At 43.6% G+C, this 21,570-nt stretch overlaps 1 protein-coding gene and 1 long non-coding RNA gene across 5 annotated transcripts in view; one reads left to right on the top strand and one right to left on the bottom strand.

The window, feature by feature from the left end:
• The window catches only part of tbkbp1 (TBK1 binding protein 1), a 114,032-nt gene that overhangs the window by 1,598 nt on the left and 90,864 nt on the right, over positions 1 to 21,570 (top strand). For 3 of the 4 annotated variants that reach the window (XM_068013513.1, XM_068013512.1, XM_068013510.1), the window contains exons 2-4: positions 15,988 to 16,224; positions 19,644 to 19,763; positions 20,993 to 21,097. In XM_068013513.1, coding sequence (XP_067869614.1) covers positions 16,000 to 16,224; positions 19,644 to 19,763; positions 20,993 to 21,097 — 450 coding nt within the window. In that variant the 5' untranslated portion in view covers positions 15,988 to 15,999. Of the gene's footprint in view, positions 1 to 9,386; positions 9,519 to 15,987; positions 16,225 to 19,643; positions 19,764 to 20,992; positions 21,098 to 21,570 lie in introns of those variants that run through there. The other variant, XM_068013511.1, reaches the window with a different exon arrangement.
• The window catches only part of LOC137348186 (uncharacterized), a 48,834-nt gene continuing 30,416 nt past the window's right edge, over positions 3,153 to 21,570 (bottom strand). The window contains exons 3-4 of the long non-coding RNA XR_010969091.1: positions 15,979 to 16,139; positions 3,153 to 3,335 (exon numbers count right to left, since the gene is read on the bottom strand). This is a non-coding gene — a long non-coding RNA (uncharacterized lncRNA). The remainder of the gene's footprint in view (positions 3,336 to 15,978; positions 16,140 to 21,570) is intronic.

Genomic DNA, 21,570 nt, shown 5'->3' with positions numbered 1-21,570 from the left:
TCTTGGATTTGCCGCGCATTTAGGATCATATCTGTTGTGCCTCTCAGTGGGCAAAATCTACATTGTGAGTCTGGGAGGAGTTTTTTCGGCCACTGGAAGGAGGGGATTGAGGAGAATCCTTGCGATGATCTTCCTGGTGGTAGATAGCAGGGAGACTCCCCTGTAATTACTGCAGTCGGATTTGTATCCTTTCTTAAAAATGGTCATTAATCGCAGCATCCCTGAGATCCCCTGGCATGTGCTGCTCTTCACAGATAAGGGATATGAGGTGGTGCAATCACCTAGGAGTGTATCACGGCCGTTTTTCAGGGTTTCGGCAGGAATTCGATCTACTCCAGAGCTCTTATGGTTTTTCAGCTGATGGATGGCTTTTCCAACTTCATTCTGGGTCGGGGTAGCGCCAACACTGAGCCGGGCAGTGTACTGGGGAATAGAATCTGATGGGAGCATGCGGATGCCTAGGCAGCAGAAGGAGCGCACAGCCCCCCTAAATAACTCGTGCATCCAACTCTTCAAACACCACCTGCCCCACATGTAGTAGAGTCTGCGGTTCGTGCATTAGATCTGTTAGCCATGTTAGAACTCACTGAACCAGAGTGGAAACAAGTCATCCTTGGTCCCGAGGGTCTGCCTAAGAAGAAGGAGAAAAGGGTTTGGGTACTATCATTGGCCTCAGTACCCTTGCATAGCAGTTCCTGCTCCTGATTGCTATCCTGTGGTCCTCCTCATGAATGTGTGTGTATGTAGTCTAGATCAGCTGTGGTGTCCTCCACTTTGGGATAGTCTAGTCATATTCAGCCAGGACTCATGTAACTATACCCCAGAATGGGTCAGCCCATTCAGGAGTGGAAGAGGTTAAAAGGGTTGGGGACAAGAATATACCTAGTTGCCAAACGTTGAAATTATAAAATGGTCTAAACTCCTGAGATCCTCAACCTTGCCCAACAACTAAAACCAAGTAGCTAAAATCATTGTGTGTATTTTGTTGGGGGATTTCCAGAGTTAAAAAGCTTAAATTTGATCTGGATTCATAATATAGTATTCTTATGATTTATGGAGTGCGCATGGTCTTTGTGCAACTGGGAATGAGAACCACATAAAGTACAGTCAGAACAGTAAATCATGATGTCCCATAGGGAGCTATCACTGCCATTGAATATTTAACACACAGGAGACTATGATTTATTTGGGAATTCTTTGGCCATTTGATGTAATGATGTCTTAATGTGAACATTGAATGAGAAATGGGACTTGTCACCACCCAAACCAATCAAACGCTAGAAAAAAATTCCCAATTTTCTCCCCTACAATCCAGGACTTGAGCACATTATCCAGGCTGCGATTTCAGTGCAGCACTGAGGGAGTGCTGCATTGCCAGAGGTGCTGTCTTTTGGGTGAGATGTTACTCATGTGCTCTGTCACGGCACACTTTTGAAACAGAGCACAGAATTCTGTCAGTTTCTTAGCTGACTTGTCTTCCTCAACCAACACCACAGGAACCCATGATCTGGTCATTTATCTCACTGCTGTTTGTGGGAGCTTGCTGTTTGCAAATGAGTTACCTACATAACAACAAGGCCTGTGCTTCAATAGGACCTAATTGGCTGTGAGGTACTTTTGGATAGCAGGGGGATGTGAAAGGCTCCAAATCAATGCAAGACTTTTACATGAGTGACATTTATTTCATTTTTATCTCCTGAAAGCTTTGGCTCATGCTGTAATTTCACAAGTAGCAGTCACCCTCTGATAACTTGCCCATTCTTCCAGCATGAGACCTCTAACAATCCACCCCACCCTCAATAGAGCACTGGAGTGTTAGATTTTGTTCTCGAATCTCATAGAGTCCAACTGAAGTGAGTTGTATCATCCCTGTTGCCACCCTGGCTGATATAGCCTACTCAGTAGGGACTGGGGAATTGAGACTGGGCTGCTCCAGGTCACTGTGGCTCAGTTCTACGTTGGCAGTGCATTTACTGAGGTATTGGGGAGCAGCAAATTGTGACTGTGCTTTAAGGAAGTAGTCCTGAAATCCTTGAATTCCCTTAGCTCTGGAATTCCCTCCCTAAACCTCTTTGACTCTCTACCTCTCTCCTCCTCCTCTAAGATGCTCCTTAAAACTGAACATAAGGTCAGAAGTGGGGATGTTTGCTGATGATTGCACAGTGTTCAGTATCGTTCGCAACTCCTCAGATACTGAAGCAGTCCATGCCTGCATGCAGCAAGACCTGGACAACATTCAGGCTTGGGCTGATAAGTGGCAAGTAACATTCGTGCCACATAAGTGCCAGACAATGACCATCTCCAAAAGAAAAAAACTAACCATCCCTCCTTTACATTCAATGGCATTACCATCGCTGAATTCCCCCACCATTAACTCAACCAGCCACATATTAAATGTGGCTACAAGAGCAAGTCAGAGACTGGGAATTCTGCAGCAAGTAACTCACCTCCTGGTTCCCCAGAGCCTGTCCAAGGCACAAGTCAGGAGTGTGATAGAATACTCTCCACTTGCTTGGATGTATGCAGCTCCAACAACACTCAAGATGCTCGGCACTACTTAGGACATAACAGTCTGCTTGATCGGCACTCCATCTACCACCTTAAACATACGTTTCCTCCACCATCAGTGCACAGTATGTACCATCTCCAAGATGCAGTGCAGCAACTCACCAAGGATCCTTCGACGGCACCTTCCAAACAGGGCAGTAGATGCATGGGAACACCACCGCCTGGAAGTTCCTCTCCAAGTCACACACTATCCTGCCTTGGAAATATATCGCTGGGTCAAAATCCTGGAATTCCCTCCCTAACAGCACTGTGGGTGTTGTTATGACCAGGTGAGGAAAGGGTCTAGGGCTCCCCTCTCAGCCTTTTCCTGGTTTGGCCATAACAGGGTTTATCTTTTAAAACACAGTGTTTTTAGCTTCTCCTTAGTGAGTCCTTGCTCACTGCTCTCTAATTGTAATTGTAAAGAAATCAACCAGATGGGTTTTCTTAGGTTTAAACAAGAAAGGTGTAAGTTTATTAACCTTAAAACTCTAACTCAGTTAATCTACTTAAAAATGTGACGTGACCATGCTAGCATGCATACGCGATAAACACACACACAGATAGATACAGAGGAGGAGAAAGAATTAAAGGGGGAATGTTTGAAGTAGTAAATAGAATTCAATTGCTGGTTTTGTGTTGGATGTAAAGTCTTTAATTGAAGTTAAGTCTTGCACTTCTCATTGGGGCCCAGTGCACACAAGCAAACTTGTTTCGCTGGTACCAGAAGGCTGTCGGGTTTTCTGTCTTGAGAGTTAAGTTACTTCTGTGGGTCCATGGAACTTTGCCTGAGAGAGAGACAGAGAGAGAATGTAGTGCTTTCTGCTTGAAGTTCAATTGCAGTCTGCCTCAAAACTTTACTGTGAGCACAATTCAATCAATCCCCAGGTTGACCAGCAAGTTAGTCATGTGAAGCTCCTTGTTTAAAGCAGCATCGTCTGCGAGGATTGTGGATTCCTCAAAGCTTAGCAGACACTCTCAGTGGAGAGGTGGAATGCTGGCTCTTACACAGCCAATGACTCTCAATGTCTTTTGATCATCACTGACAAAACCCATTTGGCTAATTGGATCAGGGAGTACTTCCATTGTCTCTCGAGGCAACTGTCTCTCAGAATGCAAATGTGCAGCCATGCTTTCAGCCACTGCTCTGTGGTCTTTTTAAGCAAGTTATTTCAATGTCCAGTAAATGCTCAAATAATGCTCCATCTGACAAAATTAATATATTTCCGTTTGGCAGGTGTGGTTTCCATCACAGTGTACTTACACCACATGGACTGCAGCGGTTCAAGAAGGCCGCTCACCACCACCTTCTCAAGGGCAATTAGGGATGGACGACAAATGCTGGCCTAGCCGGCGACTCTCACATTCCATGAATGACTGAAAAATATCTGCACCGTTACAGTGCAGAGAGCCCTATAGTTGCACAGTATCTGATCCTGTATAGCAAGCCTTATCCTTGTATTGTCTGTTAATGCTGACGAATATCCCTTTTATTTTTTGGTGTTCGTTGTCTGTAAAGTTGGCAAATTTCAAATGCCTCAGATTGTGGCGCACAAAGTTTTTATCAAATAAATCTTATAATCCACTGGTGCTGATTATCAGTCAATACTGGCAATCTGGTGTCTAGGATTCACTCCTCCCATTGTCTTTGAATTGATTTTTTAATTGAATTCCAAAACCATTTATTTCAACATAGTTTCTTATGATTTTTTAAAGAGTTATTTCTCTTTGTTTTACTTAAATGGGTGCACCTGATGCACTGTACGTATCCAATAACTCCTTTAACTATCTTCAGAATTTAGCTGCTGAAGATGGATTTATCATCAGGAAATACTTTCTATACACTTAACTGAACTGACAGACTGACATAAGGTTCAAATATGTATGGAGGAAAGGATTGGAAAGACTCACTTTTAGATAGCGCCTTTCATGACCTTAGGATGTCCCAAGGCGCTTTACAGCCAATTATGTACTTTTGAAGTGTAATCATTGTTATAATGTAGGAAACACAGCAGTGAATGTTCGCACAGCAAGCTTCCACAAACAATAATGTTGGATAATGACCAGCTAATCTGCTTTTGTGATGTGATTGAGGGATGAATATTGGCTAGGATACCTAGGAGAACTCCCCTGTTCTTCTTTAAAATAGTGCCATGGGATCTTTGAAGTCCATGTGAGGGAGAAGATGGGGGTATTGGTTTAACGTCTCATCTGAAAGACAGCACCTCCAACTGTGTAGCACTCCCACAGTACTGCACTGGAGAGTCAGCTTTGAATTTTGTGCTCAAGTACTGGGACTTGAACCCACAACCCTCTGACTCAGGCAAGAGTGCTACTGACTGAGCAACAGCTGACACCTCTGTTTAGAAAAACTCCGACTCCTCGACGAGGAAGGATGTGAATGGGAAGGGACCTTATGTAGGTCAGCAGGATATTAAGGGAATAGGAAAAGTTAATCCTATTTCATGTTAAATCACATCAAGAGGTTAGACGTAAAGACCTGGTGAAAGAAATTCTGCACGGAGGTCAGGAAACATCTATTCATATTCACACAGAGTGATTAGCATTTGAACTGATCATCCAGCTAATGTAGTGCAGGCAAACATTCTGAAATCATTCACAAGGCAACTAGATGCTGTGATTGAGGAACTATGGGTTTCTATGTACTAAAAGGGCTGGTCACAGGAACAGAAGGAGGTTATTCAGCCTCTCGAGTGTATTCCACCATTCGATTAGATCATGGCTGATTCTGTATCTTAACTCCATCTTCCCGCTTTGATTCCATAACCCTCGATACCCCCGCTGAATGACCTCCCTCATCTGTAGTTTACGACCTGTAACTAAGGTTGTTCTGGCAGAGTTATACCACAATTACCAGTTTTTAGAGGCACCCAAGAAGACAGTGACCAGTTATACTCCTCTCCATTAGTATAAAGAAACTGAAATAATGGGGATAATTTTAACCTAACTAACCTAACATGGGAAACCCATGGGATTCGGTGGAACACTGGCTTTACACCCTGCCTGATATTGACTTCAGTGGAGAATAAAATCTGGGGGATGATAAAACCAGCGTTCAACCTGATTCTCTCAATTTCCTGACGGGCGGTTAGGTTAAAATTGCTCTCAGTGTGTGAATTTAACACTTCAGGTTGGAGCCTTCATTCTGTCAGTACTCTGTGCATAGTGCAAACCTTTCTATTAATCTGCACTTACAAGTGCAGAGAGCCATATAAGTTGCACAGTATTTGAACCTGTATAGCAGCCCTTATCCTCACATTGCCTGTTAATGTCACTGAATATACCTTATATTTTTTTGATTGTACAGTGGCTAGATTTGCTTCAGATTGTGTAGGAAATGCAGGTTGGCTGAGGTGCAAAGGAGAAAATGCTGCTGGATTAGGGAGTGGCTGAGCCACATGTTGGGCCAGAGTGAGGGGATCATTGCTCTGTATGGAACAACACCAAACCAGACCAGGGAATGCTTGATGAGGAGGCAAGTGAAAGAAAAAGAAGGACTTACATTTAAATAGCACCTTTTACAACCTCAGGGCATCCCAGAGAACTTTACTACCTCTGAAGCATTGCTAAAGCATTGTCACTGTTGAAACGTGGCAGCTGATTTAGGCACAGCAAGATCCCACTAGCAGCAGTGAAATAATGGCCAGTCAACTCGCTTTAGTGATACTGGTTGAGGGATAAATACTGGCCAGGCCATGGGGAAGAAGGGCCCAATAGTGCCATGGGATCTTTTATGTCTCCCTCAAGGGCAGACTCAGTTTAACGTCTAATCCAATAGATGACAGGTCTGACAGAGCTGAACTCCCTCAGTGCTGCACAGGAGTGTCAGGCTAGATTAAATGCTAAAGTTTCTGGAGTGGGGTTTGAATTCACAAACTTGTGACTTAGAGATAGGAACGCTACCACTGAGCACCGCAGTGCACACATGGTGCTCCATGTACAGTACGTCTGAGCTATGATTTTGGAGAAGGTGATTCACAAGGGCACAAAGCCACAGATCCTATATCCTTTGACTAAATGGAGGGCTGCAGATTGCAGGTTTTTGATGATCTGAGTATAATCCAGTTTCCAGGAAGGCAATGCATTGAGGAGCCCAGATTTGGAACCAGGAGTGTGTCAGAGAGGGAAAAAAATAATTTGGATCATTGTGCCTGTGCCAGCTCTTTGAAAGATCTATTCAATTAGTCTCACTCCCCTGCTCTTTCCCCATAGCCATGCAAATGTTTCCTTTTCAAGTGTTATGACAAGCCTTAACATCCCTTACCTTGATGAGTACAAAATTCCTAGACTATATGCTAGCAGCTAGAGAGAGCAAAACCAAGTGTCTGTAAATTGCAGTCTGTTGGGCTATTGCTTCAGCACTTTGATATTTAAATAACGATGCAGCCTTTTAGTCACTGCTTTTTAAAAATTAATTCGTAGGATGTGGGCATTGCTGGCTAGACCAGAATTTATTGCCCATCCCTAATTGCCCTTAGAAGGTGGTGGTGAGCCATCTTCTTGAACCGCTGCAGTCCATGTGGTGTAGGTACACTCACAGTGCTATTAGGGAGGGAGTACCAGGTTTTTGACCCAGCAATAGTGAAGCAATTGGTATATATTTGCAAGTCAGGATGGTGTGTGACTTGGAGGGGAACTTGCAGGTGGTGGTGTTCCCTTGTGTCTGCTGCCCTTGTTCTCCTGGGTGGTAGAGGTCGCGGGTTTGGAAGATGCTGTCGCAGAAGCCTTGGTGAGTTGCTGCAGTGCATCTTGTGGATGGTACACACTGCTGCTGTTAATTGTGTATCAATTGTTTGATTATATGCAGCTGGAGGCTGTTAATTGGGGTCTAACTTAAGCACTTATAAGCAGACACTTACTAAGACTGGTGAAGGGGCTTGGGTGAGGAGTTACCTGTTTGTAATTTTTTTAAAATTAAAATTAAATGTTGCACAATAAATGTGAAACAGGGTAAAGATAGGCTCCAGCATTATCCTTCTATTATAAGCTTTCTGGAGTTTAAAGCTGCCACTGTGTGTTGGTGGTGCAGGGAGTGAATGTTTAATGGGGTGGATGAGCTTTGCAGATCTCTGTCATCTAATTGATTTGAAGATCAATGAGCTAAGTATTTGTAATTTAATTTATCACAAAAAACCTAAACCAACTCAAGACAGTTGATATTGCTGAGTAATTCTTTTAATGTGTGTATTTTTTTCCTTCTCCCCCACCCCAGGGTCACAGTGAATAGGATTGTGCCCCTATTATTGCCCCAGTTCAGTTAACTCACACAGGCCCATTAACCCACACAGTAAACCTGGGACCTTACTATTCTTGTATTGCTCAGCAGATGGTCACTCAGGCAGAGTGGAGGGGCTCTTAATTAAGGTTACAGGCCTTATGTGAGATTGGGAGAAATGTTTATCTCACTGTGGGGTGAATATGTGAGGCAGACTCTGCAGAAATACTGAATTCTATGCCAGTTAACTCCTTTCAAAAGAGAGATTTGGACAATATTTTCCAATGGGTGTGACTTGAGGGCAGAAGAGAGAAGGCAAACATTGCTGATCAACTGCTCTATGTAATACAAGGGATCTAATTCCATTGGGAATGTGTGAATATCCAGTGTGGAATGGGGTTGATCAGGACTCAGAAAAATTGATTAGAACGTTAGACTAATATCTTGAAGGTTTTGCTCGCTCACCTTTAAGGTTAGAGAGCTATCACGTGGAGTTTTCATCTTCTTGGAGATTTGCCACCTTCCTTAGGAAGCTAAATATGCCAGTGAGTCTATCACTACAAGAAAGCTTATCTCTCCTGTATTCAGTTTCATATGAGTCACAATTTCTTACAACTCAAAATTGGGAAGATTAAAGCTATTGTCTGCAGCACTTGCTGTAGACTCTGCTCTATTGCTGCTGATTACATCTCCTTCTATGGCAAATTCAACAACAATTTTCAAGAGGAAATTAGATAAATACATAAAGGGGGAAATTTAAAGGGCTATGGGAAAAGGGCAGGGGTGTGTGACTAATTGGATAGCATTTTCAAAGGCATGATGAGCTGAATGGCCTTCTGTGCTGTATCATTCTATGAGCCTATGAATGTCCTCCTTTCTGGCTTTCATCCTCCACAAATGCCCAAACTGCAGCTATTCACATCACATCAATCCTCTGACTGTGCATCCCCGAACCCCCCTTCACTCCCTTTGCCTTACTTCTTCAGCTGCCTTGGCTTAATTCTCTGGAACTCCCTCTACAAACTCTTTTGCCTCTACATGTCTCTCTCCTTCAAAAGCCTTCTCAAAAAAAGTCTCTCTTAAATCAGGCATCCTGCTTCCTCAGTGTCTGATTCCTTTGAGGTTCTGTATAGCGCAGTATCACACTCGGCATTGTATTTTCCAACTAACCCATCTAGATTAGTACCCATCTGGGTACTGCCTGTGCGGAGTTTGCAAGTTCTCCCTGTGACCGCGTGGGTTTTCGCCAGGTGCTCCGGTTTCCTCCCACTGCCAAAGACTTGCAGGTGATAGGTAAATTGGCCATTGTAAATTGCCCCTAGTGTAGGTAGGTGGTAGGGAATATGGGATTACTGTAGGGTTAGTATAAATGGGTGGTTGTTGGTCAGCACAGACTCGGAGGGCTGAGCCTGTTTCAGTGCTGTATCAATAAATAAATTAGAATATTTTTCATTAATCTATAAAATTGCAAAGCCAAGAATCTTTGTAATACATTTTCGCTGGGACTAGTCACTTTAATATTTCAGAGTTTCAGTAAGTGAGAAAGGAAGCACCCGAACTAGAAAGTGAAAGTGCAACAGTAATAACTTGAGTGCAACAGAAACTTAAAGCCTGCAGCCAGGCCATTTGCAGCTAGTGGCTTTTGATTTGTTTCCTAAGTAAAGATGCAGACAGGCCTGAAAATGTTCAACAGCAGCGTTCAAGAACTTTGTACTGTCTGATAGCCAAGTAGACAGTAAGTATCAGTAGTTTGAGCTTTGGAGTTGGTTTAAAAGTCACAATAGGAAACCTATGTCTAGTTATGACTTACGGCTTTACAAAATCTTGAGTATTGCTGCAAATAGAGACATGTTGTCAAAGCTTTTCATCTTACACTCATCAGGACAATTGCAAGAGCAACCAATGTAAGGGAAAACAACAACTTATACTGCATGTTTTCCTTTACATTGGTTACTCTTGCGATTGTCCTGATGATTGTAAGATGAAAAGCTTTGACAACATGTCTCTATTTGCAGCAATACTCAAGTTCTATACTACTAAACGACTCTTTACAAAATCCTTGCATTATGAACAAAAAGCTTTATTTTATATGTAACCATTGAATTTTTATCATAACGTAATGAAACCGAATCCATTAGCAATGATAAACAAAGAATTGACTCCCTGCCAATTGTGGGTTAATCCTTTATGTGACCAAAGGATTTTATTTTTAAATTCAGAATCCTAAGGTCCAAAGTGCAGGTTATACAGAATAGTGGAGAAGACCAGCGGAATTGGCATCTAGTAGTTAAATAAGCCAAGCTTGAGTTTTAGGTTGGAGAAGGTGGTTGTCTTTGGTGGTGGAGGAAAAGCTGGTAAGGGGCTGGGAAAGACTGCAGTAATGTGCTATGACATAACATCTAGGACATCTACTAAGCTGGCAATTTGTCAGCTTGCTTGTTGAGAGGGTATAAGATGTATCCCTGGCTTCATTTTAAGAGGAGATAAGAACATAAGAACTAGGAGCAGGAGTAGGCAATTCAGCCCCTCGAGCCTGCTCCACCATTCAATACGATCATAGCTGATCTCATCTTGGCCTCAACTCCACTTTCCTGCCTGTTCTCCATAATCCTTCAACCCATTACTAATTAAAAATCTGTCTATCTCCTCCTTAAATTTACCCAATGTCCCGCCATCCACCGCACTCTGGGATAGTGAATTCCACAGACTCACGATCCTTTGAGAGAAGTAATTTCTCCTCATCTCTCTTTTAAATCTTTTACCCCTTATCCTAAAACTATGACCTCTCATTTTAGATTGCCCCACCAGAGGAAACATCCTCTCTACGTCTACTTTGTCAATCCCCTTAATCATCTTATATACCTCAATTAGATCTCCTCTCATTCTTCTAAACTCTCGAGAGTAAAGGCCTAAACTGCTCAATCTCTCTTCATAAGACAAACTCCTCATCTCTGGAATCAATCAACCTTCTCTGAACTGCCTCCAATGCAACTACATCCCTCCTCAAGTAACAGGACCAAAACTGTATGCAGTACTCCAGGTGCGGTCTCACTAATGCCTTGTACAGTTGCAGCAACACTTCCCTACTTTTATACTGTATTCCCTTAGCAATAAATGCCAAAATTTCATTTGCCTTCCTTATTACCTGCTGTACTTGCATACTAGTTTTCTGTGATTCATGCACGAGGACACCCAGATCCCTCTGCACTGAAGCACTCTGAAGTTTCTCTCCATTTAGATTAAAATTTGCCTTTCTATTCTTCCGACTAAAATGGATAACCTCACACTTATCCAGATTAAACACCATCTGCCAAATTTTGGCCCATTCACCTAACCTATCCATATCCATTTGTAAATTTCTTATTTCTTTATTGTAACTTACTATCCCACCTATTTTAGTGTCATCTGCAAATTTGGCTATAATACCTTCTATCCCTGCATCCAAGTCATTAATATAGATTATAAATAGTTGGGGCCCGAAGACTGAACCCTGTGGCACCCCACTAGTTACATCTTGCCAACCAGAAAAAGACCCATTTATCCCGACTCTCTGTTTTCTGTTGGTTAGCCAATCCTCTATCCAAGCTAATAAATTGCCCCTAACCCTGTGTGATTTTACCTTGTGTATTAACCTTTTGTGCGGCACCTTATCAAATGCCTTCTGCAAGTCCAGATAAACTACGTCTACAGGATCCCCATTATCCACTTTGCTTGTTACAGCTTCGAAGAACTCTAGCAAATTAGTCAAACACGATTTACCCTTCATAGAACCATGCTGACTCTGATGGATTGCGTTTTGACTTTCTAAATGTCCTGTTATTACTTCCTTAATAATGGATTCTAACAATTTCCCAACGACAGATGTTAAACTAACTGGTCTACAGTTTCCTATTTTCTGCCTCCCTCCCTTTTTGACTAAGGGCTTTTTTCCAATCCACTGGAACCTTTCCTGCATACAGGGAATTTTGGAATATAATAACCAATGGATCCACTATCTCTGCTGCCACTTCCTTTAAGACCCTAGGATGTAGGCCATCAGGCCCTGGGGACTTGTCTGCCTCAATCCCAATAGTTTGCTCAGTACTTTTTCCCTAGTGATGATGATTGTTCTAAGTTCCTCCCTTTCTATAACCTCTGCTTTACCTGTTACTATTGCGATGGTACTAGTGTCCTCCACCATGAAAACTGATGCAAAATATTGATTTAGTGTCTCCGCCATTTCTGTGTTCCCCTCTATTAACTCCCCAAGGGACCAACATTCACTTTAGCTCCTCTCTTATCTTTTATATACTTATAGAAGCTTTTGCTATCTGTTTTTATCTTTTGCGCTAGTTATCTTTCATAATTTACCTTTTCTCTTTTTATTACTATTTTAGTAACCCTTTGTTGATCTTTAAAAGTTGCCCAATCTTCCAAGCCTGCCATTGGCCTTTGCAATATGGTAAGCCTTAGTTTTTGTCTTTTTGTTATCCTTAACTTGCTTGCTTAGCCATGGATGATTTTCCCCCTCTTAGAATCTTTCTTCCTCTCTGGAATAGATTTTAGTTGGGAGGAATTGAATATCTGCTTAAACATCTGCCACTGCTCATCAACTGTCCTACCTATTAGTCTTGCTGCCCAGTCCACTAGGGCCAAATCTGTCTTCATGCCTATGTAATTACCTTTGTTTAACTCCAGAACGCTCGTGTGTGGGACTCCAGTTTCTCACCCTCAAACTGAATTTTAAATTCTAGCATGCTATGATCACTTTTCCCTAGAGGATCCTTAGCTATGAGATCATTAATTAATCCCACTTCATTACACAACACCAAATCTAGAATAGCCTGCTCCCTGGTTGGTTCCACAACTTATTGCTCCAAAAAACAATCTCTAATACGTTCAATGAACTCTCCCTTGAGGCTACCCTTGCCAATTTGACTAATCCAGTCTATATGCATATTAAAATCACCCATGATTATTGCCGTACTTTTCTTACAAGCCCCCAGTATTTCCTGGTTTATACTCTGCCCCACTGCGGAACTACTGTTTGGGGACCTACAGATTACTCCCACCAGGGTCTTCTTTCCCTTCCTATTTCTTATTTCTACCCAGACTGATTCTACGTCTTGATCTCCAGTGCCTATATCGTTTCTCACTACAGCACTGATCTCTTCCTTTACTAACAAAGCTTACACCACCTCCTTTTCCTTCCTGTCTATCCTTCCGAAATACTGAGTACCCTTGGATATTCAATTCCCAAACCTGATTTCCCTGCAACCACATCTCAGTAATCACCACTAAATCATACCCATTCATCTCTATTTGCGCTGTTAACTCATTTATTTTATTCCGAATGCTTTGTGCATTCAGATACAAAAACTTTAAGTTTGTTCTATTATCAAATTTCCCTACTCTTGTATGATTCCTTGGTGCAATATGATGTTCACACGTTCTGCCCCTTCCTTTTATTTTCTGGTAACAATCAGCCTCATCACTAACCTGCACTCCTACCTTCTCCTTTAACTTTGACTTCCTAATTTTCCATGCAACTGAACCCACCCCCACCCCCCCCCCCCCCCCCACCCAACCTCCCACTATTTAGTTTAAAGCCCTATCTAAATAGTGAATAGATGCGTGGAGATATTGAAAGTTTCCCTTCAGTAGAAGGAAAGCAAGACTGAGCGAGATTCCACAGTTTTGAGGTTTTGGGTAGGAGGCTGTATGATGGGGCTTTTGGCCTGACTCCAGACTCTCAAGCACAAAACCCAGGCTGATACTCCAGTGCAGTACTGAGGGAGTGCTGCTCTGTCAGAGTTGCCGTCTTTAGGACAAGACCTTAAACCGAGGCCCCGTCTGCCTATCAGGTGTACAGAAAAGCTTCCACAACAGTATTTTGAAGAAAGGCAGAGGAGTTCCTCCAGGTGCCCTAGCCAATATTTATCCCTCTAACAATGTCACTAAAACAGATTAAATGTTCAGTACCATTTGCAACTCCTCAGATACTGAAGCAGTCGGTGTCCGTATGCAGCAAGACCTGGGCAACATTCAGGCTTGGGCTGATAATTGGCAAGTAACATTTGCACCACACAAGTGCCAGGCAATGACAATCTCCAACAAGAGAGAATCTAACCATCTCCTTTTGACATTTAATGGTATTACCATCAATGAATCCCCTAATATCATCATCCTGGGGGTTACCATTGACCAGAAACTGAACATGAGCAGCCTCCTAAATACTGTGGCGACAAGACCAGATCAGAGGCTGGGAATTCTGCAGTGAGTAACCTACACCCTGTTCCCCAGAGACTGTCCACCATCTACAAGGCACATGTCAGGTGTGTTTTTTTTATTCATTCATGGGATGTGGGCGTCCCTGGCCAGGCCAGCATTTATTGCCCATCCCTAATTGCCCTTGAGAAGGTGGTGGTGAGCTACCTTCTTGAACTGCTGCAGTCCATGTGGGGTAGGTACACCCATAGTGCTGTCAGGAAGGGAGTTCCAGGATTTTGACCCAGCGACAGTGAAGGAACGGCGATATAGTTCCAAGTCAGGATGGTGTGTGACTTGGAGGGGAACTTGCAGGTGGTGGTGTTCCCATGTATTTGCTGCCCTTGTCCTTCTAGTCAGTAGAGGTTGTGGGTTTGGAAGGTGCTGTCTAAGGGGCCTTGGTGTGTTGCTACAGTGCATCTTGTAGATGGTACACATTGCTGCCACTGTGCGTCGGTGGTGGAGGGAGTGAATGTTTGTAGATGGTGTGCCAATCAAGCGGGCTGCATTGTCCTGGATGGTGTCAAGCTTCTTGAGTGTTGTTGGAGCTGCATCCATCCAGGCAAGTGGAGAGTATTCCATCACACTCCTGACTTGTGCCTTGTGGATGGTGGACAGGCTTTGGGGAGTCAGGAGGTGAGTTACTCGCTGCAGGATTCCTAACCTCTGACCTGCTCTTGTAGCCACAGTATTTATATAGCTACACCAGTTCAGTTTCTGGTCAATGGTAGCCCTTAGGATGTTGATAGTGGGGGATTCAGCGATTGTAATGCAATTGAATGTGATGGAATATTCTCCACTTGCCTGGATAAGTACGGCTCCAACAACACTCAGGAAGCTCGACAGTATCCAGGACAAAGCAACCTGCTTGATTGGCACCCCATCCACCACCATAAACATTCACTCCCTCCGCCACCGAAGCACAGTGGCAGCAGTGTGTACCATCTACAAGATGCACTGCAGCAAAGCATCAAGCCTCCTTTGACAGCACCTTCCAAACCCATGACCTCGACCAACTAGAAGGACAAGGGCAGCAGATGCATAGGAACACCACCACCTGCAGGTTCCCCTCCAAATCACGCACCATCCTGTCTGTAAAGTATAATTTTTTAATATTCTTTCATGGGATATGGGCATCGCTTGCAAGGCCAGCATTAGTTGCCCATCCCTAATTGTCCTTGACAACTGAGTGGCTTGCTGGGCCATTTCAGAGGGCAGTTAAGAGTCAACCATATTGCTGTGGGTCTGGAGTCACATGGAGGCCAGACCAGGTACGGACAGCAGATTTCCTTCCCTAAAGAACATTGGTGAACCAGATGTGTTTTTATGACAATCGACAATAGTTTAATAGCACCATTACAGAGACTAGCTTTCAATTCCAGAATTTTTTTATTAATTAATTGAATTTATTAATTAATTGAATTAAAATTCCACCAGCTGCCAGGGTGAGATTTGAACCCATGTCCCCAAGGCATTAGCCTGGGCCTCTGAATTACTAGATCTGTGACATTACCACTACGCTACCATCTCCCCCATCTTGGAACTATATCACCGTTCCTTCACTGTCGCTGGGTCAAAATCCTGGAACTCCCTCCCTAACAGCACTGTGGGTATACCTACACCACATGGACTGCAGCGGTTCAAGAAGGCGACTCACCACCACCTTCTCAAGGGGATTAGGGATGGGTAACAAATGCTGTCCTTGCCAGCGACGCCCACATCCCATGAAACGAATAAAAAAACCCATCTCATTGTTGACGTGTGAACTTGTTGCGCATAAATTGGCTGCTGGGTTTCCTACATTGCAACAGTGACTGCACTTCAAAAATTCTTCATCGTGTAAAGTGCTTTGGGACGTTCTGAGGGTGTGAAAGGCGCTATATAAATGCAAGTCTTTCTGCTTTCATGAATGCATATTATAATTAGGAGACTCATATATTTCACCTCACCTTTAACAGGTCCCTGCTGTCATGGATTCTTTCAACTTTGAAGACGACATCAGCATTCTGACACAGGAGGGGCAGCATGATGATGTGGAGTGGGCCGCGGCACCCAACAGAGACCTTACGAGTGAGGAATACTCCGCATCCCACTTTGCACTCATCACCGCCTACAATGATATCAAGCAGAGATTGATCAGCATGGAAAGAGAGAACTCCACCTTGAAGAGAAAACTCAGACAGTACGATCTCAAGGTAAAACCTCTGCATCAGATTTCATTCCTTGGGAACAATGGAAATGGAATTAAGATCTGTCTTGGAAAATGACTTTAAATTTTACGGACAATTTGAACCAAGGGTCTTCCTGTCTCCGATGTTGCATTCTGACCCATTGTCATGGCAAGAATTGAGTTTCTGTTTATTCAGAGAAAAATTCTCAAATACTCAGCAGCTCAGGCAGTATCTGTGGAGAGAGAAATAGAGTTTATATATCAGCTCGATGACCTTCAATCAGAACAACAACAACTTGGACTTATATAGTGCCTTTAACACAATAAAATGTCCCACGGTGCTTCACAGGGCTGTTACAAAGGAAAATATGACATCGAGCCACTTAAGGAGGTATTAGGGCAGATAACCAAATGATTGGTCAAAGAGGTAGATTTTATGGAGCATCTTAAAGTGAGGTGGAGAGGTTTAGGAAGGGAATTCCAGAGCTCAGGACCTTGGTAGCCAATGGTCGAATGATTAAAATTGGGCATTTGCAAGAGGCCAGAATTCAATGAGTGCAGAGATATTGGAGGGTTGTGGGGCTGGCGCAAGTTACGAGATAGGGAGATAAGGAGGGATTTGAAAACAAGGATGAAAATTTTAGAATTGCAGAGTTACTTAACTGGGAGTCAGTGTAGGTCAGCAAGCACAGGGGTGATGGGTGAACAGGACTTGCTGTGAGTAAAGACATGGGCAGCAGGGTTTTGGATGACCTCAAGTTTATGGAGGACAGAATGTGGGAGACCAGGCAGGTGTGTGTTGGAAGAGTCAAATCGAGAGGTAACAAAGGCATGGATGAGGGTTTCAGCAGCTGATGAGCTGAGGCAGGGGCGAAGTCATGTGATGTCGCAGAGGTGGAAATAGGCAGTCTTAGTGATGGTGTGGATATGTGGTTGGAAACTCATCTCAGGGTCAAACAAGTTTGCAAACAGTCTGGTCAGTCCCAGACAGTTGCCAGGGAGAGGGATAGAGTCAGTAGCTAGTGAATGGAGTTTGCAGTGGGGCCCAAAGACAACTGCTTCAGTCTTCCCAATACTTAATTGGATGCAATTTCTGCTCATCCAGTAAGTCTAACAGTCTGATAATTTAGAGACAATGGAGGAGTTGAGAGAGATGGTAGTGTGATAGAGCTGGGTGTTGTCAGCATACATGTGAAAACTGAAAGAAGTTTAGAGACATGAACAGCTGTTTAGCACATTGCAGAGCCAAGGAAAAGGAGGGCAGGGGAAAAAAGACATCTGTAGTGTTGTGGAAGGCAGGATTGATTAAATGACAAAAGTGCTGATAGTGCACGGCAAAAGGAGGTGATAATGAGACAAGTCTAGAAACTGGAAAGATGGATCCAGAGGAGGCGTAAAGTGTTATTGCAGAAGAGGCAGGAAGCATGGAAAATCTGGCAAAGGGAAGGCTCCCGCGGTGCAGGAATATGGTGGAACAAAAGCAGGTAGACCCCCATATACTGCCTCACCCTGCTGAGTGTTTCGAGCATTTTGTCTTCTTGTTTCAGGTTTCCAGTATTTTTGCTTTTGTAGCTGTTTATTCTGCAACATGAAAGTTAATAGAACAGTGTTTGTATAAGATTTGCCCAGCACAGGCTAAAGGTGTAGAAGGGAACAACCCGTCTTTATTAAGAGAAAACAAATGTTCAAATTTGTGCTTGGACGTTAGTAACGTTAAACAGTTCAGTCTCAGTAGGAGGTTTGTAAGTTTATCTGATGCTCCACTAATCTTAATGTACCGTATCTTTAGTGCTTGTGTTAGTTCTAACATTGTGTGGTCATACCCTCACTCCTCCATGTATAGCTCCTTAACAAGCAGTGATGAAAGCGAGCCTTTCTTCCTTTGTCAAAACATTCCTTTGTTAATCTGTCAGATTGATGAAGACGGAATCCACTGAGATACAACAGAAACTATAGGCATCCAGGGCTGGTTGTGCCCATATCTAAATATAGCATTGTGTCAGTGAATAGGTTACTGTGTGAGTGTGTGAAATTGGGTCAGCCTTTGCACACTTCAACCATCTGAGAAATGAGGGAAGCCCAGGGAGTGTGCGCATACAGGCATTTAAAATCTGTTTCATTTTATAGGGAGTTTGGGGGTGAGGGGTGTAAATAAACAGGGTTTAGAGGCTGGCCCAACAATTAAAACCCAAATAGAAACTTTTAATTTAAAAATGTATTTGTACAAGGGCAGAAACGGATGCGAGTGGCCCCAGTTCATGCAACTGTAGATCAGAACGATTAGTAATTTTTACAGTGCAGCTACAGTATGTGCATTCTTGGTTATCAACGCCGATTGCTTCACCAGAACTCAAGTCCACAGTGTCTGCCTGGTCCATCAATGCCTCAGTTTTAAAATTCTTGTGCTCATGTTCAAATCCCTCCATGGACTTGCCCCTCTCAGTATCTGTAGCTTCCTCCAGCTCCTCTTATAACCCTCCAAAAAACTCTGCATTCCTCCAATTCCTGCCTCCTGTGCAACCCCGCTTCCTTTGCCCCAACATTGGGGGCCTTGCCTTCATCCATCTAGGCTCTAAGCTCTGGAATTCCCTCGTTGAACCTCTCCTTCTCCTCGTCTTTCTCTCTCGTCCTTCTTAAAACCTATGCCTTTGACTAAGCTTTTAGTTACCTGTCGTAGCTGTTAAAGAGGAGGTTAAAGGAGAGTGAGGTGGAGAGGCGGAAGAGTTTAGAAAGGAAATTCCAGAGCAGATGCCTAAGCAGCCAATGGTGGGATGAAGGGAGGGAGAATGATGCGTAAATGGCCAGAGTCAGAGCAAAGGAGATGTAGGAATGGAGGAGGTTGGGAGGTCATTCCTTGCCTTTAACACCAACAGGTGTAGTAAAACATTTTGCCAGTCAGTAAAAGTGTTGCAAAAGTAGAACTGAGCCACGCAGATTAGGAAGGGCCTGATCTGATTCCTGCTTCTTCCTGAGTTAGCTGATCCCAGCCTCGGGAGCAGGTATACTTGTACTCGGCACCATTGGGCTAAGAGTGAGAGAACCGGGGTTGCTACACTTGACTGCTGGACCCTTGCTGAAAAGTGCACATGTGTCTGTGAATGAGACATGCATGGACCAGAGAGGCAAGAATAACTGTGTGGGGTGTGGTGGGTGGGTGCAGGTGGAGGAACAATACACAAGGCCACATGTGGTCTTTGAAATTCTCTACCCCAGAGGGCTATGGATGCTCAGTTGTCAAGAATATTGAAGACTGAGTTTGGTAAATTCTTGGACACTATGGAGGGAAAGTGGGGGTGAGGTAGAACATCAGCCATGATCTTATTGAATGGTGGAGCAGGTTCGAGGGGCCGTCTGGCCTATACCTGCTCCTATTTCTAATGTTCTTATGGTGCAATGCTCTGCTCAACTCTCCTCTCCTCATTTTTGTTGTGCTTCACTTCCCAGTTTTCCTTGTCAAATGAATTTGTAGATGATAAGAAGTCTCCCCAAAGCTTGCTTGATGTTACTTTGCTGAGAAATGAGAACAGTCGGCTGAGGGAACAGCTGGAGCACTTCAGAAATCAGGTTTGTGTTGAATTTCTTTTAAAGTCCTCAAATGTGCTTCTCCTCCTTTTTGCTCTCCAATCCTCCCCCAGCTCAGCGAGTCGATCTGATGAGTAGCTGAACCATGCAGTCGCAGCAAGGTTGGAGGTTCAATCCCTGGCTCATGCTGATTTCTACGAGGTCAGTGGTAAAGGAACAACTGTAGATTGCAGTGCTGCAGAAAGGGGAACAATTGGCCAAGATTCCTGCTCTTGATCACCACCCATCAACCCGTGCTGGAAGGTTCCTGTGACAACAGGATGCGGCCCATCTGTAACGCCCTCGCTGTTGAATAGTCTGACCCTCACCTTCAAGGCCGATGTAAATATTGGCCACTTTGGCAGAGTTCTAGAGGGCATTTGACTTGATGGAACCATATCCCGGCAAGTAATCAACAGCTCTGAAGCCGACACCTAACAGAAGAAGATTGGCAAACCCATCACAAATACTGTATACAGTTAAAGACCTGATATTCCTCGAGCAGTGATCCTCGGCTGCACTGAGATTGCTCCTACTGTTGCCCTCCAACACTGATGTTTGTGGGATCCATGGGAGGGTATCCCATTTGCCAGGGTCCAAAGTTATGCTTGGGGTCTTGCACTTGCCTGCCCCATGTATCAGGAAACTGGGGCAGCTGTCTGCCTGAAGGGTGGGGGGAATCTGCCTAGCCCCCATCCTCCACATTCCCTGCTCCCTCCACCTCTGATTAGCTTTAGAATGTGGTAAGTAATTCTTTAAAAAAATTGTCCCCTTCGGGCATCCAGGTCCCTTCCAAGAGATGGGATCAGACATTGAATCTGCATTCCTAATAGACCAAGATCATTTGTCTTGAATTTTTGGGCGTTCAGATAACCACAACTTGGCACTAATTTGACAGTCTTGCTTGGCTCACGAGGTGTGACTGGCATGCATACCAGTAAACTGTAAATTGAATTGGAATTCTCTACCTAACAGCACTGTGGGTGTACCTTCACCGCCACCTTCTCAAGGACAACTAGGGATGGGCAATAAATGCCGGCTTTGCCAGCGACGCCCACATCCCTGAGAAAGAATATTTAAAAGAAATCACTACAATTGGATATATGAAGGAAATATTAATGCTTCTGCCAGATTCAGTACCAGTTCTATGTTACTGGTCTACTCCCCTCTGAGCCAGCTGGATTCCCTCAAGTATCTCATCAATTAAATGATAATTTTTAATTAATTTTCAGCTTCGAGACAGTAAAGAAAGGGAGGATCACCTGGATGAGGTCATTCAAGCTTACGAGAAAATATGTTCCGAGAAAGATGACCTACATCACCAACTGGAAGAAATGGTATGTTTCTGATTCAATATTACTGCTGATTTATGGTTTTGCTCTTTGGCAGTGCCCCATTGTCCCACTAAGTATTGGTTCTGCCCTAATAATTTGATGGACGAAGGTAGCTCAGTTGATGTCGTATACCTCGACTTCCAAAAAGTGTTTGATAAAATACTGCCTAACCTGCTATTACAAAAAAAATGAGGTCTCATCAGATTAAAGAACAGTTATTATGTTGGATAAAAGCAAAATACTGCGGATGCTGGAAATCTGAAACAAAAACAAGAAATGCTGGAATCACTCAGCAGGTCTGACAGCATCTGAGGAAAGAGAAGCAGAGTTAACATTTCGGGTCAGTGACCCTTCTTCAGAACTGACAAATATTAGAAAAGTCACAGATTATAAGCAAGTGAGGTGGGGGTGGGGCAAGAGATAACAAAGGAGAAGGTGCAGATTGGACCAGGCCACATAGCTGACCAAAAGGTCAC

The sequence above is a fragment of the Heterodontus francisci genome, chromosome 33, assembly GCF_036365525.1.
Source record: "Heterodontus francisci isolate sHetFra1 chromosome 33, sHetFra1.hap1, whole genome shotgun sequence".
NCBI classification, from domain to species: domain Eukaryota; kingdom Metazoa; phylum Chordata; class Chondrichthyes; order Heterodontiformes; family Heterodontidae; genus Heterodontus; species Heterodontus francisci.
Note: the sequence above shows the minus strand (reverse complement) of the source record. Positions and strands in the feature narration are given on the sequence as shown.